Source organism: Gekko japonicus, unplaced genomic scaffold (genome assembly GCF_001447785.1).
Source record: "Gekko japonicus isolate JY-2015 unplaced genomic scaffold, Gekko_japonicus_V1.1 scaffold943, whole genome shotgun sequence".
Classification (NCBI taxonomy): domain Eukaryota; kingdom Metazoa; phylum Chordata; class Lepidosauria; order Squamata; family Gekkonidae; genus Gekko; species Gekko japonicus.
The window spans coordinates 243,657-259,328 of NW_015176000.1; the positions used below are offsets into that span (position 1 = coordinate 243,657).

The 15,672-nt window shown below is 45.8% G+C and overlaps 1 protein-coding gene across 2 annotated transcripts in view; it reads right to left on the reverse strand.

The window, feature by feature from the left end:
• The window catches only part of LOC107123229 (calcium-dependent secretion activator 2), a 656,096-nt gene that overhangs the window by 232,036 nt on the left and 408,388 nt on the right, over positions 1 to 15,672 (reverse strand). For both annotated transcript variants that reach the window (XM_015426436.1, XM_015426435.1), the window contains exon 12: positions 11,728 to 11,864. In XM_015426436.1, coding sequence (XP_015281922.1) covers positions 11,728 to 11,864 — 137 coding nt within the window. The remainder of the gene's footprint in view (positions 1 to 11,727; positions 11,865 to 15,672) is intronic.

Sequence of the window (15,672 nt, forward strand, 5' to 3'; positions counted from 1 at the left end):
GATGACGTCATCCGCACCTTCTGCTGCTCGCGCCGGCCGCTTTCTGTTGGAACTCCGCAGGCCACCAGGGATCGCTCCACTGGCTCTTGATGTTCCGCCGCGCCGCCTCGTCTCTGCCACCAGGATCCGCCGTCACCGCCGCCGTTGCTGCCATTGTTGTTGTTCCTTTGCTGCTGCCGCCACCGCACACCACACTCCTCGGACGAGGGGGGTGCCCCTACCCTACTAAGGGTAGGTTCCCATTCATCTACTCACCCTTTAACGGGCTTTTGAACCGCTGGGTGGGCGGGAGCTGGGACGCAGGCCGGGAGCTCACTCCGGCCACGGTGGGGCTCGAACAGATGTTCGGCCAGATGTTAAGGAAGGCTGCATTAACAGCCTGCGCCAGCCTCCCTCTATCAGCTTAACCTAAGCCAAAAAGCAGGTACCTCCTGTAAAAGAGCAACAGCTCTGTGCTCTGTGCCAAGCCACTTGCACTGTTGTGCCCTGGTTGGCTGGTTATGGGCCTGGCATGGCCAAAACAGGGCTATCAGCATGACTTCTGCTCTTAGGTGTATAATCCTAATCACTCTTTGAATTAGCTGAGTGGGAGGGAAGGCATACACTAGTTGATCTGGCCAGTTGCAGCTTAGAGCATCTATTCCTGTTGCCTGAGGGCATCTTGTTCTTGTCACAAACCTGGGCACTTGATGATTAAGTTTTGATGTGAAGAGGTCCACCTTTACTGCACCAAATCTGTGACAGATTAGGTGGAAGGTTTCCTTGTTCGACATCCACTCTGGCTGATTGAGAGAGCTCTGGCTGAGCCAGTCTGCCATGGTGTTGGATGTCCCGGCCATGTGAGCAGCTTTGAGCAACCTGAGACAGGTTTCTGTCTGTATAGAATGGCGCTCACATCCCTATTCTTTTTTGGAACAATGAAGAAGATTGAGTAGACCCCTGAAGATTTCTGGCTCTTTGGAAGTGGCTCTATTGTGTCAATATCCAGCAAGTGTTTTGTAGCCTGAAGAAGAAATATATTGGTTAGAACTTGTATGAATCTGTCATGGGGTGGGGGGGCTTGTAGTTCTAGGGAGTAGCCGTGTGTGACTGCGTCCAGTATCCACCGATCACTAACTGATGAATTCCAATGATCTGCAAATAACTGAAGACGGCCTCCAATGTTTGGTGGGACTGGATGGCTGCAGGAGTCATGTGGAAGAGCTCTTCTTTGTTCCCTGGGGGCCCTGGTTGGCTGGTCTGTGGAAAGAAGGGTTGGGAGCCCCAGAAGGCTTGGGCCACCAGTGACTTTTGGGAGACTTAGATGGTCAAAAACTGGTGTTCCACTTGGAATCACAAAAGGAGTGGAAGTGTATATTGGGTTTACCTTCCTTCTTACGCATGGGTGTTGTTGTTGTTGTTCGGTTGCACAGTCAAGTCTGACTCTTCATGACCCATTGGACCACATCACACCAGGCCCTCCTGTCTTCCATCGTCCTTCGGAGTTCACTTAATTCCATGTTTGTTGCATCTATGACACTGTCTAACCATCTCATCCTTTGCTGTCCCCTTCTTCTTTTACCTTCAAACTTTCCCAGCATCAGAGTCTTCTCCAGTGAGTGCTCCCTTGTCATTTGGTGGCCAAAGTATTTGAGCTTCAGCTTCAGTATCTAGCCTTCCAGGGAACAGTCAGGGTTGATTTCTTTTAGGATTGACTGATTTGATCTCCTTGCAGTCCAAGGGACTCTCAAGAGTCTTCTCCAGCACCATAATTCAAAAGAATCTATTCTTCAGCGCTTGGCCTTCCTTATGGTCCAACTCTTGCAGCCATACATTACTACTGGAAATACCATTGCTTTGACCATATGGACTTTTGTTGGCAGGGTGATGTCTCCACTTTTTATAATGCTGTCTAAGTTTGCCATTGCTTTCCTCCCAAGGAGCAGGCATCTTTTAATTTCATGGCTACAGTAATTGTCTGCAGTGATCTGGAATCCCAGGAATGTGAAGTCTGTTTCTGCTTCCATGACTTCCCCTTCTATTTGCCAAGGAGTGATGGGGCTGGATGCCATGATCTTAGTTTTTTTGATGTTGAGTTTCAAGCCCACTTTTGCGCTCTCCTCTTTCACTCTGAGCAAGAGGCTCTTTAGGTCATCTTCACTTTCTGCCATTATAGTGGTATCATCTGCATATCTGAGGTTGTTGACGTTTTCCCTGGCAATCTTAATTCTGGCTTGTGATTCATCCAGGCTGACATTTCGCATGATGTACTCTGCATATAAATTAAATAAGCAGGGTGACAATATACAAACTTGTTGTACTCCTTTTCCGATGCTAAACCAATCAGTTGTTCCATATCCGGTTCTAACTGTCGCTTCTTGACCCTTATACAGGTTTCTCAGGAGTCATGTGAGGTGGTCTGGTACTCCCATCCCTTTAAGGACTTGCCAGAGTTTGTTGTGATCCCCACAATCAAAGGCTTTAGCGTAGTCAATGAAGCAGAAGTAGATGTTTTTCTCATACTCCCTTGCTTTCTCCATAATCCAGTGACTGTTGGCAATTTGATCTCTACCTCTTCGAAACCCAGCTTGTACTTCTGGTAGTTCGCTATCCATGTCCTGTTGAAGCTTAGCTTGTAGGATCTTGTGCATAACCTTGCTAGCCCATGAAATGAGTGCAATTATGCAATTACTGTCCATGGCGTTTTCTTGGCAAATATACTGGAGTGGGTTGCCATTTCCTTCTCTGGTGGATCATGTTTTGTCTGAATTCTTCGCTGTGGCCTGTCCGTCCTGTTTGGCCCTCCACGGCATAGCCCGTAGCCTCATCGAACCACACAAGCCTCCTCGCCACATCAAGAGTTGTCCTTATCGTTTATCAGGTCCATGAAAGAGTTGTCCTTATCCTCTATCAGGTACCTATCCATGCCGTCCCCAAAAATATTAACACCCTTTGTAGACAGGTGGAGCATCTAGCAGTGACACTGGATGCCATAGCTCTGGCTGACAGCTGAACTGCATCTAGCAATGTATCTGCAGAGAAGGCTGCTGCTAGAATTATCTTTTTTAGCTTGCCTTTCAGTTCTTTTGGGATGTCGTTGTCAGCCACTAAAAGATCAGAGGCCCAGGAATAGACTGCCCTGGAGAAGAGGGAATTCTCTGTAGAGGCCCTTAGTGCAGCTGAAGAGGACTCAAAATTCTTGTGCAAGGATTGATCTATTTTTATATCACATGGGTCCCTAGGGAGGCCATCCGACTCTGCTGGAATGACCGAGATGGAACACAGGCTGGCAACTGCGGCTTCCAACACTGGAAGTTCAAAATGGCCTCAAGAACCAAAGGATAGTGAGATATGATAAGGTGGTTAGTCTTAGTTTTGGCTGGAGCTTCCCAATCAGACTGATGGGAAGGGGTGGCCCTTGTGGAAAAGCCCTGGCTGAGCTAGATGGCCCTTGTGGAAAAGACCTGGTTGAGCCGGATGGCTGAGCAGGCTCTGGTTCCTCTGCCTCCTTTTTGCTAAAAGGAATCTCTAGGATGTGTAGGACTTTGGGAAGAAGCTTAGGGAATACTTCCTGTGGGAAGAGACGAGTCTGCATCGTAGTTACTAATGGTTCCTCCTCATCCAAAAGTTCTCCCTCTTCCACCCTATCATATCTCACTTTTATTCTTTGGTTCCTGAGACTGCAGACTGTTTTAAACTTCTGGTGGTGGATGCCCCAGTTTGGTGTAGTGGTTAGGAGTGTGGACTCTAATCTGGGAGAACCGGGTTTGATTCCCCACTCCTCCACATGCATCTGCTGGTGTGACCTTGGGTCAGTTACAAGTTGTTTCAAAGCTGTTCTCTCTTGAGCAGTTCTCGAAGGAGCTCTCTCAGCTCCACCTACCTCACGGGGCATCTGTTGTGGGGAGGGGAAGGGAGGGAAAGGAGATTGTATGCCACTCTGAGACTCCTTTGGGTAGTGAAGGGCAGGGTATAAATACAATCTCTTCTTTGTCTTCCCTTGTAGAAGAAGAGTCTGAGGAGTCAGAAACATCAGATGCCATTAGTGGGCTATCGAGGAATACTTAGAAGGTGGAACCTCTTTACATCTCTTAGGGTAGGGAGAGACTGAGATCTGCTTTCCCCCCTCTCCCAGAACCAGAACTGGAGAGAGAGTGGTGCCTAGCTGTGTTAGGCAGCCTAGTGGAATCATGAAAGTTGGAAATGGCTTCTGAAAGTGAGGTTTTAATCTCTTTTTGCATCTCCCCTTTAATCCAGGCTAGCATATTAGATTGAGCATTAGCCCCTGAGAGATTGAGAGCAGGTGCTTCTGCCACCTCCAACCTGTGGGAAAAGCCATGGGCTGAGGGGGAGGAAGGAAGATCTAGGCCAAGGGTTGACTCCTCCTGGAATGCCTGTTTTCCTGTCTTTTTTTAACCCAGAAGATAAGGAAAGGAGGGGAGGGGGGAGTTGGGAACACCACCACCTCGCACCAGCACTGGTTCACCTGCCTTACTTGGAAGCTCAAAGAAAGCTGCTGCTTCAATGCCACAAGAAGATCAGGCGTCATGCTGGGGCCTTATGGCCACAGAGGGAGGGAGAGGAAGCTCTCGCTGCAGCAGCTAACAATGCTCTACAGGTCTCTGGAGCCACCAGGGAAGCTTCTGGCCCAAAGGCTAGAGTCCCTGTGGCTGTCCCTTCCACTCAGCGAAGGATGAAGAAGTGAGAGCAGGGGGAAGGATCCCTCTTCGGAAATCTCCCCCACTGGTTGCTCCAAGGAACTGCAGCCTTCAGGGAACAAACTCCTCTACTCCTGAGGAGGATAGGAAGAAGGGTGTGTGTATGTGTAGAGGCGTGAATACCCACCATGACAGCGGTGAAGCCTTTTACCCTTGCAACCTCAAGTCCCAACACCCCAAGTAAGAAGAAGGGGAAAAGAAGAAATGGAAAGAGGGGGGAAAAGGGCGGCTTGTTGAATGTGCTTGTCGAGGACTGGTACAACCGACTCTCGGCAGCCACTGATGAGATCGCTCAAGGGCGCCCTCTGTACCCCTGGCCGAAGCTCGCTCCTTGGTTTCCCCAGGAGCTGAGGCTAATGAAGCGGGAGCTAAGACAGCTAGAGAGGCAGTGGCATCGCGTCCGTGACAAAATGACAAGAACATCTTACAGGACGTTTATGAGATCCTATGAGATGGCAGTCAAGGCCGTTAAACGACAGTATTATATGGCTGAGATTGCGTCCGCTAGCTCATGCCCAGCCCAATTGTTTAGAACAATTCGATCTATTACTGCTTTGATGCAAAACAGATTAAATTGTAGGGAATTGGATATTGGCTGCGAGGCTTTTGCAAGCTATTTTGCAGATAAAGTCTTGACACTCTGCCGTGACCTCCTCACCACAGTTGATAGAGTAAAGGAACTCGAGGCTCCATGCACGTCTTCTTGTCACATCTTGGATTATTTCGGCCCACTCAGCCTTGAGGAAGTCGACAGATTGCTCTTAACTGTATGTCCTACCACGTGCTCCCTTGATCCGTGCCCCTCGTGGCTAATTAATACAGTCCACGAGGGGTTTCGAGGTGCACTGTGGGAGATAATTAACACGTCCCTTGCTCAGGGGCTGTTCCCAGAGGCACTTAAGGAAGCAGTGGTACACCCCATCTTGAAAAAGCCATCTCTGGACCCGGCCGAATTGGCCAACTATCGGCCGGTCTCCAACTTGCCCTATTTGGGCAAGATAATAGAGAGGGCAATGGAAATTCAGTTACAGGGCTTTCTGGATGACGCTTCGGTTGTAGATCCCTTCCAGTCCGTCTTCTGCCTGGTCACAGGACGGAGACGACACTGGTTGCCCTCATGGATGACCTCCGGAGGCACCTGGATCGAGGCGGATTGGCAGTGCTGCTGTTATTAGACCTGTCGGCTGCGTTCGACACGGTCGATCATCAGCTACTGACCCGCCGCCTCGCCAACAGTGGAGTACAGGGACTGGCCTTGCAATGGCTTGTTTCCTTCCTCCAAGGTCGGGGACAAAGAGTGGCACTAGGGGATCAATTGTCCCAAAGGCACCCACTTGAATGTGGTGTGCCTCAAGGAGCAGTGTTCTCCCCAATGCTTTTTAACATCTATATGCGCCCCCTTGCCCAGATTGTCCGGAGGTATGGGTTGGGTTGTCACCAGTATGCGGATGACACCCAATTCTATCTGCTGTTGGGCGGCTGGTCCAACTCCAAACCGGAGCATTGCAAGCAGTGGCTGGTTGGCTTAGACTGAGCCAGCTGAAATTGAATCTGATGAAGACGGAGGTCCTGTGCCTGAGTCGGGGCCGTCTGGGGGTAGGGATCCCACTCCCAGCCTTTGATGGGGCACCGTTGGTGCCAGTGCCGGAGGTCAGGAGTTTGGGAATGCTCCTAGATGTCTCCTTAACCATGGAGGCCCAGGTAACAGCCACTGCCAAGTCGACCTTTTACCATCTTAGGCTGATTAGGCAGTTGGTTCCCTTCCTTGAACGCAATGACTTGGCAACAGTGATCCATGCTATGGTCACCTCAAGATTGGATTACTGTAATACCCTCTACATGGGGCTGCCCTTGGCCCAAATCCGGAAGCTGCAGCTAGTGCAGAATGCAGTGGTGAGGCTGCTGTTGTATTGTCCTGTGTGGGAACACATGCAGCCCGCCCTAAAAGAACTGCACTAGCTGCCTATAGCATACCGGATTCGGTTCAAGGTGCTGGTTATGACCTTTAAAGCCCTATATGGACAGGGACCTGCATACCTGAGGGACTGCCTTTCCCCATATGTTCCCCAGAGAGCACTGCAATCAGGGACCCAGAATCGGCTGGTCAAGGAGGCCAGACTTGCTTCAATGAGAGCTAGGGCTTTTTCAATGGCGGTTCCACTCTGGTGGAATGAGCTCCCGGAGGAGATCAGGGCCCTGTGGGACCTGTTACATTTCCGCAGGGCCTGTAAAACGGAGCTCTTCCACCAGACCTTTGGAGCTACCACCACTGACATATGATAGTCCTCGGGGTGCAAGTCCGACTTTCTGGGCCCCTAAGCATAACCTGACCCGAGTGCCTGGGACATCTGTAGCAGACCTGAGTGCCTGGGACATTTGTAGCAGATCAAGAAACTGACCGAGCTTTGAGAACTAATGCTAGCACTTTATTATGTTGTATGGTTTTTAATTCATGTTGGGGTTTTATCAGTTTTTGTATTTAATGAATTGTTTTATATTGTTGTAAGCCGCCCTGAGCCAGCTTTGCTGGGAGGGCAGGGTAAAAATCTAATGAAATAAATAAATAAATAAATAAATAAATAAATAAATAAAAAGGGGTGTGAGGTGTTGGGATCACTGAGCTCTAAAACGGAGCTCAGCCAGCAACCCCTTACTGCCTTGCAGGCAAGGCCAAAACTGGGAGCTTGGGAGAGAAGCTCCTCCCCCATGTGATGCCTCCAGGGAGGAGCTATGTCCCATACGTGGAGACTGCCTAACCCTGAATCACCAGAGAAATGCTCAAGAATAACATAGATCAGCACTGGTTCACAGCTTTTTAGCCTCCAGCTCATACATTTTTGTCTTGGTTCAGGAAGGTTGGCTCCAGAGTAAACTAATTTATGCAGTAGCCAAATCGCTCACTCACAACTTTAATGCCAGTAGCTCACAAAGTAGAATTTTTGCTTACAAGACTCCACAGCGTAGAGGGAGCATTGCCTGGTATATCCCCATCCTGCATCTTTCAGTCCTCTTATGTCCTCTAACACTTTAGTGAAAGCACAAACATTGTTCTGGGGACAGGAAATGGTCCACCTATCATCCTAGTGTCAACATGCAGAAGCCAGCCATAGGGATGATACTGGTCAAACAATCTCTCTGCTTGAATAGGCATTCATAGGGGGACAGGATAGATCAAAATCTACTTTGTTGAGAATATTACAGCATAGCATGCACCATGGAAGACAGCAGTATACAGAAGTCCTGATGCTACTCCAGTATATAAACAGCAAAAAGCAGGACATACTTAAGGGAAGCAAGGAAGAACATGATCAAAGGAAGAACCACGGGAAGGAGCAACTGGGCTCAAAGCAGCTGTATGAGGCATGGAGAGATGAAGAGTACTGAAGTGTAGTGGGTTAGACGCATGAAGAAAGCATGGAGACTGATGCAGTGATCAGTTTAGCTTAACTGGTACACAACAAAGACCCCGAACAACGGCCGGCTGGCCAACTATATACACTTCCCGGGGACACACCCCTGGGCCCCATTGGCGGGTTTAAATCTCCCGCCACGGTCCCATTGGTTCCCCAGTGGAGGGACCAGGATCCCAGTCCCCATTGTTGTCCAGGACTCAAGCTCAGGAGTGCGCGCTGGCCCCCGGTGGTGGTCAGCGGACACAACAAGTACCTTATTGGTAATCAGGGGCCCAAGCTCACTGACAAACAAGGAAAGTGTCCTGCAGACCCTGTAGTGAGTTGCTAGCAGGCATTTCTGCTGGAATACCAATGAAGAAGCCCTGATCAGGCTCCACAGGCCATTGGACCAGACAAGGCAGACAAAAAATAAAACGTGGAACACCAGGATTTAGAGGATTTCAGACATTTTAGCTTGCCAAAGCATTTAAAATGATCACGGAAAAAAATCAAATTTATTCAGGAAGGACCAGCTTTCAGAAGTCAACATTGGCCCCTGCCACACGGCAGGGAAAAAAGCGCCCAAAGCGCGGCTTTTAAAAGCCGCACTGAATTAGAGACGCCGCGGCGGGATCCCACGGATCCCCTGAGCTGTGGCGCCGTTGCTCCCCGGCACGATCAGATGCCGGGGAGAAAACGACGGTGGGAAGGGGAGGCTGGCGAACTGCGCATGCTCACACATGCGCAGTTCGGCCAGGAGCCGGGGATGCACCGGCGCAAGGACGCGCCGGTGATCCCACGGCCGGGCTTGAGGTGCTCTTCTCCGAAGAACCACCTAGGTAGGTGGTTCTTTTTTGGTGCGGGGTTTTGGGTGGGAGGGACGGATCGGGGACGGACAGGCAACGATTCCCAGATGTTGCCATGGGATCCCACCCGTTTGCTCTGCCCCCGAACCGTCCCTCTCCTGGCCCAAATCCACTCGTGTGACCAGCGCCATATTTCAGCAATAAATGGAACTGGAGTAATTACCATGTTTTGAAATAGGGCTTCCTAATAATTTTCAACAAAAAGCAACACAATTGAGTCTGACAGAGCTTTATAAAAGATTGGTGGTGGCAGTGGCTAGGGAATTTACTGTTTTGCTTACATGAGTAATGTACAAGCAAGGCTTGGATGCCTGCAAAGAAAAAAAATGTACAAATGCTTTACTTTTTAACCCAGCTGTATGGTGGAAGCCTACCAACTGTGTGTACCAAGAATGTGGTTTACACATGATCTTCCCAATCACTGAGTCAAGCATGTGAGCAGTGCACATTCCCAGTATACACAGTTAGATACCACCACATATAATGTCTGAAAAAGTCTTCTGAGCAGAGGAATTATGGCTGAAACAGAACCCAAACTAGGAGTTCTAACCACTTCCTTCAAAACATCTTCCACTAGATTTTTCTCCTTAAATACTCACAGCCTTATTCACACAACAGTAGGCTGTACATTGTTAGTCAGGTAATGTAGTGGTAATCACTTTCTTATGTTATAATTGCTTAGCAGCTCCCCACTGTCTACTGAAGAGTTCAATAAAGCAATTTTAGTATTGCTAATAATTTTAATCATAGGTTATGTTTAACTCTAATTGTTTCACATTAGGTTGATTTTGTTTTGCAGGGAAATAGTGTGTGTAGCTCCTTTCACTTAATTTGCTGAAATGCTAAGATATACTTTAAAAGATATTTTCAGCACAGGTAGATTGAAAGGGTTTTATACAAATCATGTAAGGTAAAATGAGATAGAAATTCAAATATATCCCTGTCATGCTGAAACATCAAAAAGCCTCTTAAAAGAATTCTATTATTTATCTTTCTTTACATTATCAAGTAGAGGTCTGTCTGTGGACCATGAGGGCACTATACTTGGATGAGGAGAGAGACCAGGGTAAGAGAAACTGCTTCACAGAAAAACGGTCAGAGGGTCATATTGCTACCCATGAGGTAGACAAGGGTAATGCATGCATGCTTCAAATATTCCCCACCCTCTGCTTAGTACAGGTTACTAAGTTCAACCAAATGAAGGATAAGGCTGGATCAGGATATGGGAGGCATGAACTAAATTCTCATTCCTATGGTCCAGCATATGTGCACATATGCAGGGCCAGCAGTGTGTGTGCGTGTGTGTGGGATGGAGCACAGGGCACTTACATATCTTGTTTTCAGGTGCATACCTAAGCTATTTTAAGGACATACAGGCTAAAATATGAAATACTGATGCTACAAGTTCATGTTTGTAAACAAGCATGCAATACAGGCACACAAAGGCTTCTGGAGATGCTGGCCGGGCACAGGGGACACTGTGAATTGGTGGTTCTGTTCTTACTTGGCTGACCAATTCCAGAAGGAGGTGCTGGGGAACTGCTGTTCAGTCCCATGTTATTTAGGCCATGGGGTCCCACAGGTATCTATCTTGTCCTCCATGCTTTTTTACTGACAGTTTGATTTGTGTTATTGACCTAGACTGTTTATTGATGGATTTGCTTGCACTGATTTTTTGTTTGTTTACTTTGTTTTATTGTTGCAAGCCACCTTGAGAAAGTCTAGCGAGGTGGCATACATACCTTCTAAATAAAACTTTACAGCCATTTAACATGGGAAATGGTCCTTACACTTGATGTGAAATGGCACTTTGGGATTACAGGTACAAAAGAGACAAGAACCAAAGCAGAGAGTGTATACTTAGGTTATTTACAGGATGTGAATGTAATTGGAAAATTAATTGTTCACTGTTTGAAGTGTTAGAATTTTAAAAATTGAAAAAAAAATTAAAAAAAAAAAAGGTTGGACTAAAACTTACACAACATATTCTTGGGTAATAGAAGAGACAGCTTTCTAGTTGTTTACCCCCACTTTTCCTATGTGGGATTATTCTTGTTACACAAGAAGAAGCAAACTAGAGTCAAGCTAAAGACTCACTGGCTGAGAAATTAGTAAGCATTGACTCATGAGCTTCCTTTAATTTTTTTGTCTGTATTTTACATCCTCGTGATTGCAATCCCCCCTGCACAAATACTCTACACTTTTTTTGAAAGTGAAAAAACTCAAAATTTCAGTCAACAATGGTAAGTAATTTATCTAGGATTTAAGCCAATAAAGCTAACCTTGACTCAGCTGAATGCAAGTGCAATACGTCTATTTCCCTTTCTCCCCCTGTGGTTTTGATTCTGTTCTTTGGCTTTCTCCCCCCCCCCCCAATGGCCCATAAAAGGGGAGAGAATTACAAGATAGATGACATAATGCTTGACATCTGGCAAGCTGGATTTGTACCTTAAAATGCCTGTACAGGTGTTAGCAAATCCTACCACAGAGGGTTCCATATTTATTAAAGCCTTCTGTTTTTATTCAGCCCTCCCTAGAGGAGCAGATAAACCATGGTTCAAAGTCAGTTTGAGTCTATTCTCTTCTCTATTGAGTGGCACAGCAGTAGTCTTCAAGTGTATAATTTTCAAATTTGAAGCAAATCGATTGAAATGCTTTATCCCAACCTCACACACAGTTATTAAATGAGTCTGGGAGAAAAGACCACTTTGCAACAACTATTTCTGATGTTTTTCTCCCCCCCACTCCTTTTATCCCAGCCTTTTTACTCACCAAGCAAGAATAGGAATCATTCAATCGGTGATCCAGGGTTTGCCTCTGAAGTACTCTAAAGAGTGTGGCATGGTCAAACTTGCAAGGATTAGCAGAAATAAACTCATCCATGCCATGCTTCTGAGCACGATCGGCAGCTGGATTGTGAGGAAGGAGAAAGAGGGTATGTATTGAGATGATATGATCCCACTTTGATTTCAGGTTTACTTGGAAAAAGCTTTATTCAGGTTTTTCTCTCCCCATGCCTCCTGTCCCCTTACTGTCACCCCTTCTTCCCCTCCCCAAGATGAACACCTGTAACTAATATCATCTAGGCAAACAGTTTAATTTAAATATAACCACAAACAAATGGATAAACAACGGAAAGGCAGGGAAATCTTTTCCAGGGATTGGCCAAATCATACTCTGAAGTATTCATTTTGACCAAATCAACCAATACTTATTGGAGTGTGTGTGCAGCGTTCATTTTAACAGTGTGCTGTGCCTCTGGGAAACTTAAGAGATCATAAAACATACTGGCAAAACACAGAATTTATTCCTGGAACAATTGTCTTCATAAAATACCCAGATGGGTGCCATATTACTGAATCTTGTATGCATATAACACACATACATGTCTGTACTGATGGGCACTATCAAGCTGTCCATCACAGACCACAGTACTGAAGAAACATTGTATCTGGAAGCCATTTCTCAAATGGCAAACTGGAGCAGAAATGAACACACTAGCTTGGCGCAGGGTCATTTCCAGCCTCCTGCGTTTTTTTTTATACACAGCTTTTAATGAAACTAACCTTAATGTAGTAATGGCAAAAAACTCCTCTAACCGAAACCGGGAGCGGTAAAAATTCTTTTGTGTGTGTGTGTAAATTATATATAACATAACATCTCAAATGGCACTTCAATCAGAGACCCGGATTTATTGTTTGCAGATTGCATCTTTCAACGCCTTTGAACCCCGCGGGTTTATCAAAAGACAAGCTCTAGCAATTGCTTTAGTTAATGGGTATGTTTTGTCAAAGTCCTCAATGTGAGTTTGTCTACCATGTACGGACCAAAAAAGCCTTCCAGTGGCCAAAAGGACTAGTTCTGCATTAGCACATTAGCTCACTCTATGCAACATTGGGGGAGAGCAGTTTGTGATCAACTCCAAATTGACTTAACCCTTACAATGAAGTCTCTGCTTCTTTGTTCCTTTAATTTCAAATATAGGTCTTTTTATGTTCATTACTAGAAAAGATGCATCCTTAACATACTTTTGGAAAAGAACCCTGCATAGTACAAATCTAAAATTTCTATAGAAAAGGAGACAAAAGTTTATTGATTAAACCCAATTATAGAGTCCAGTTCATAATAAAACTCTATATTGATCTGTAGGCATGATGCTAACATAATCAGTCACATTTAGAAATTTAGCCCCAGATCATATTGATCCATGTCAAGTTCAACTTTCAGCTGTATTTGCAGATGGAAGAATTATTTAATTCAAGCTGAAGGATCTGTAGCATCCCATGTTGAAAAGATGCACAAACTAATTCATATCACTTGGCTCTGCATTGTCAAAGCAAGAGTCACATTCATGTGACAGATTTCACCAAGGTGGATATAGCAAATAAACGGTGTGACAGTACATTGACAATTTAAGGTATGAGTTGATCACCCACAGAAACAGCAGTATATTTTGCTAGAGTTTGTGAAGCAACACCATGTATGATTAAACACCCTTTAGGCTATAATCCTGTGCACGGTTAAATCCCACTGAGTCAGTACGACATATGTGCAACTCAGTGATAGCAAAGGAGCACCCAAAGAGATCATCCTTTACTCCACAGCTACATTTTAAAAAGAGCTGATCTTATACATGATAGCATAGTACAAGTGGTGCTAAATACTAAGAAAAAAAAGAAACCAATGGCAATTAGACTTAGGCATTTTAATTCCACTATTTTTATTAAACAGTTTACCACTAATTTAACATTTCTGAAACCTTCCCCGTTTCCAACAATTCCATCACAATTTATCAGCTATTTTCTTGCTGAATAAAATAAATGCAATATTACAAGGAAAAAAAGAGAACAGCCCTCCTTTGTGCTTTGTCTCATGCATGTGAATACAGGAAAGAATTTGTAACCTTGATCTTTCTTTATGTTGTTATTGCGCTCTCTCTTTTATTAAAAGGAAAAAATGCACATTTGTTTATGTGCAGTTATTAATGCTTTTGAAGATCTATATATATATTTATTGTCTGCTGCTAGGCATTTAAGGCCTTGACTACTTGTTTATAAGCATATCAACACAAATTGATTCTCTATCAGTCTGCTGGCCCTATGAGAGCAAACTTGGGAGGTCAGCCAGATAAAATAAAACAAAGAACACACACAATCCAGAGGTGCACCAAGAGAAGAGAAAGCACCTTGTGTAGTTAGGATATGCCCATAATACTATCCCATAAAAACTACGCACATTTCAGCTGTCTATTCTCAGAGCTTGATCAATAGAATAAACCACTGATTATGTCTCCCATCCACCACATCTTATCAGGGCTCAAAATCTGGAGGGTGGATGGGACTGGCCCTAATAGCTTATAGTCTTCTTTTACTCACTTCTTCATGGGTACAGCTGTGGTGATCAATCACACAATTGACCTACCCTAACTGGAGGTGGTAGAGTAAATTATGTGATGCCGTCTGCAGAGAATGGAAGATTTCTATTCACTTACTGTGAAGCTTTCTTCTCGGTGGTCCGGGAGTGGGGCAGTCCTTACTCTTGGGAATAGGCTCCTCCCTCTGGAATAGGGTCGGTTTCCTCAGATCAATCCAGGAAGGGGAGGGGCCTGTCCCCTGGGAACATCCTAGTCATCTCCAAGCCGTGCATCCCCTAACATCACACTAAGGAAAGGAAAAAAACACTTCTCCCCACCATAGTAGAACTCAATTTTCGGGGCAACCAGCCTTGTAACTTTATGCCCCTCCAGCGGGTGTAGACCAAGGTTGAAACCTTCTGTCGCTCTCTCACCCAATTAACTCACAATTTTTTGTTTTAGTGTCTCAGAGAAACTTCATAAATGTTCCTCCAAAATAACCTCCAGAAGCTCCCCCCCAAAACTGGGTGGGTAGGACTGCCCCACTCCCGGACCACCGAGAAGGAAGCTTCACAGTAAGTGAATACAAATCTTCCATTCTCCGGTGGTCCTGGGAGTGGGGCAGTCCTTACTCTTGGGACATAAAATAGCAGTGAGCCCCAGGGTGGGAAATCCATCTTCTGGTTATAGAGTGTGCTGCAGCACACCCCAAAGGAAGGCCGCCACAGCCAAGGTCAGCTTCTCTACTCTATAGCACTCTACTCTATAGAGTGCACAGACTTCCAGGTGGCCACCGTACCTACCGTCTCCAAGGATGGGAAATGATCTGCAAGCTGCTGATGTAGCAGCCCCCCACAGAGAATATGCTGCAACATCTTTGGGTGGATTTAGCCCCTGAGCCTTGCATGCAACAATGATGCCACCCCTAAAACCACTTACTCAAGGTAAAAGGCAATACCAGTTGACCTAAGGAAAATATCCTAATGGAAACAAAGAGGGTATCTGAATCATGCCACTACTTGGCCTGTCAATGTAAAAACTGAATACCCTACGGACATTGAGGCAATGCCATTCCCTTTCCTTGTCATGCCTATAATTGAGACAAAGGAAGGTAAGACAATGATCTCTGACTTGCGAAGGAACTGGATTAACCTTGGGATCGAAGGCTTGATCCGAACGTAGCATCACCCTATCATTGTGGAAGACATGAAGTTCCCTGTCAACTGACAGGGTCCTCAGTTCAGACCCTTGCCTAATTGATATTATGTCTGCTAAAAACAAGGTCTTGAATGTTAATTCCTTGAGACTCCATAGGTTCAAAGGTTTTCTACACAATGCTCTCAGGACCCTATGTAGATTCCAAG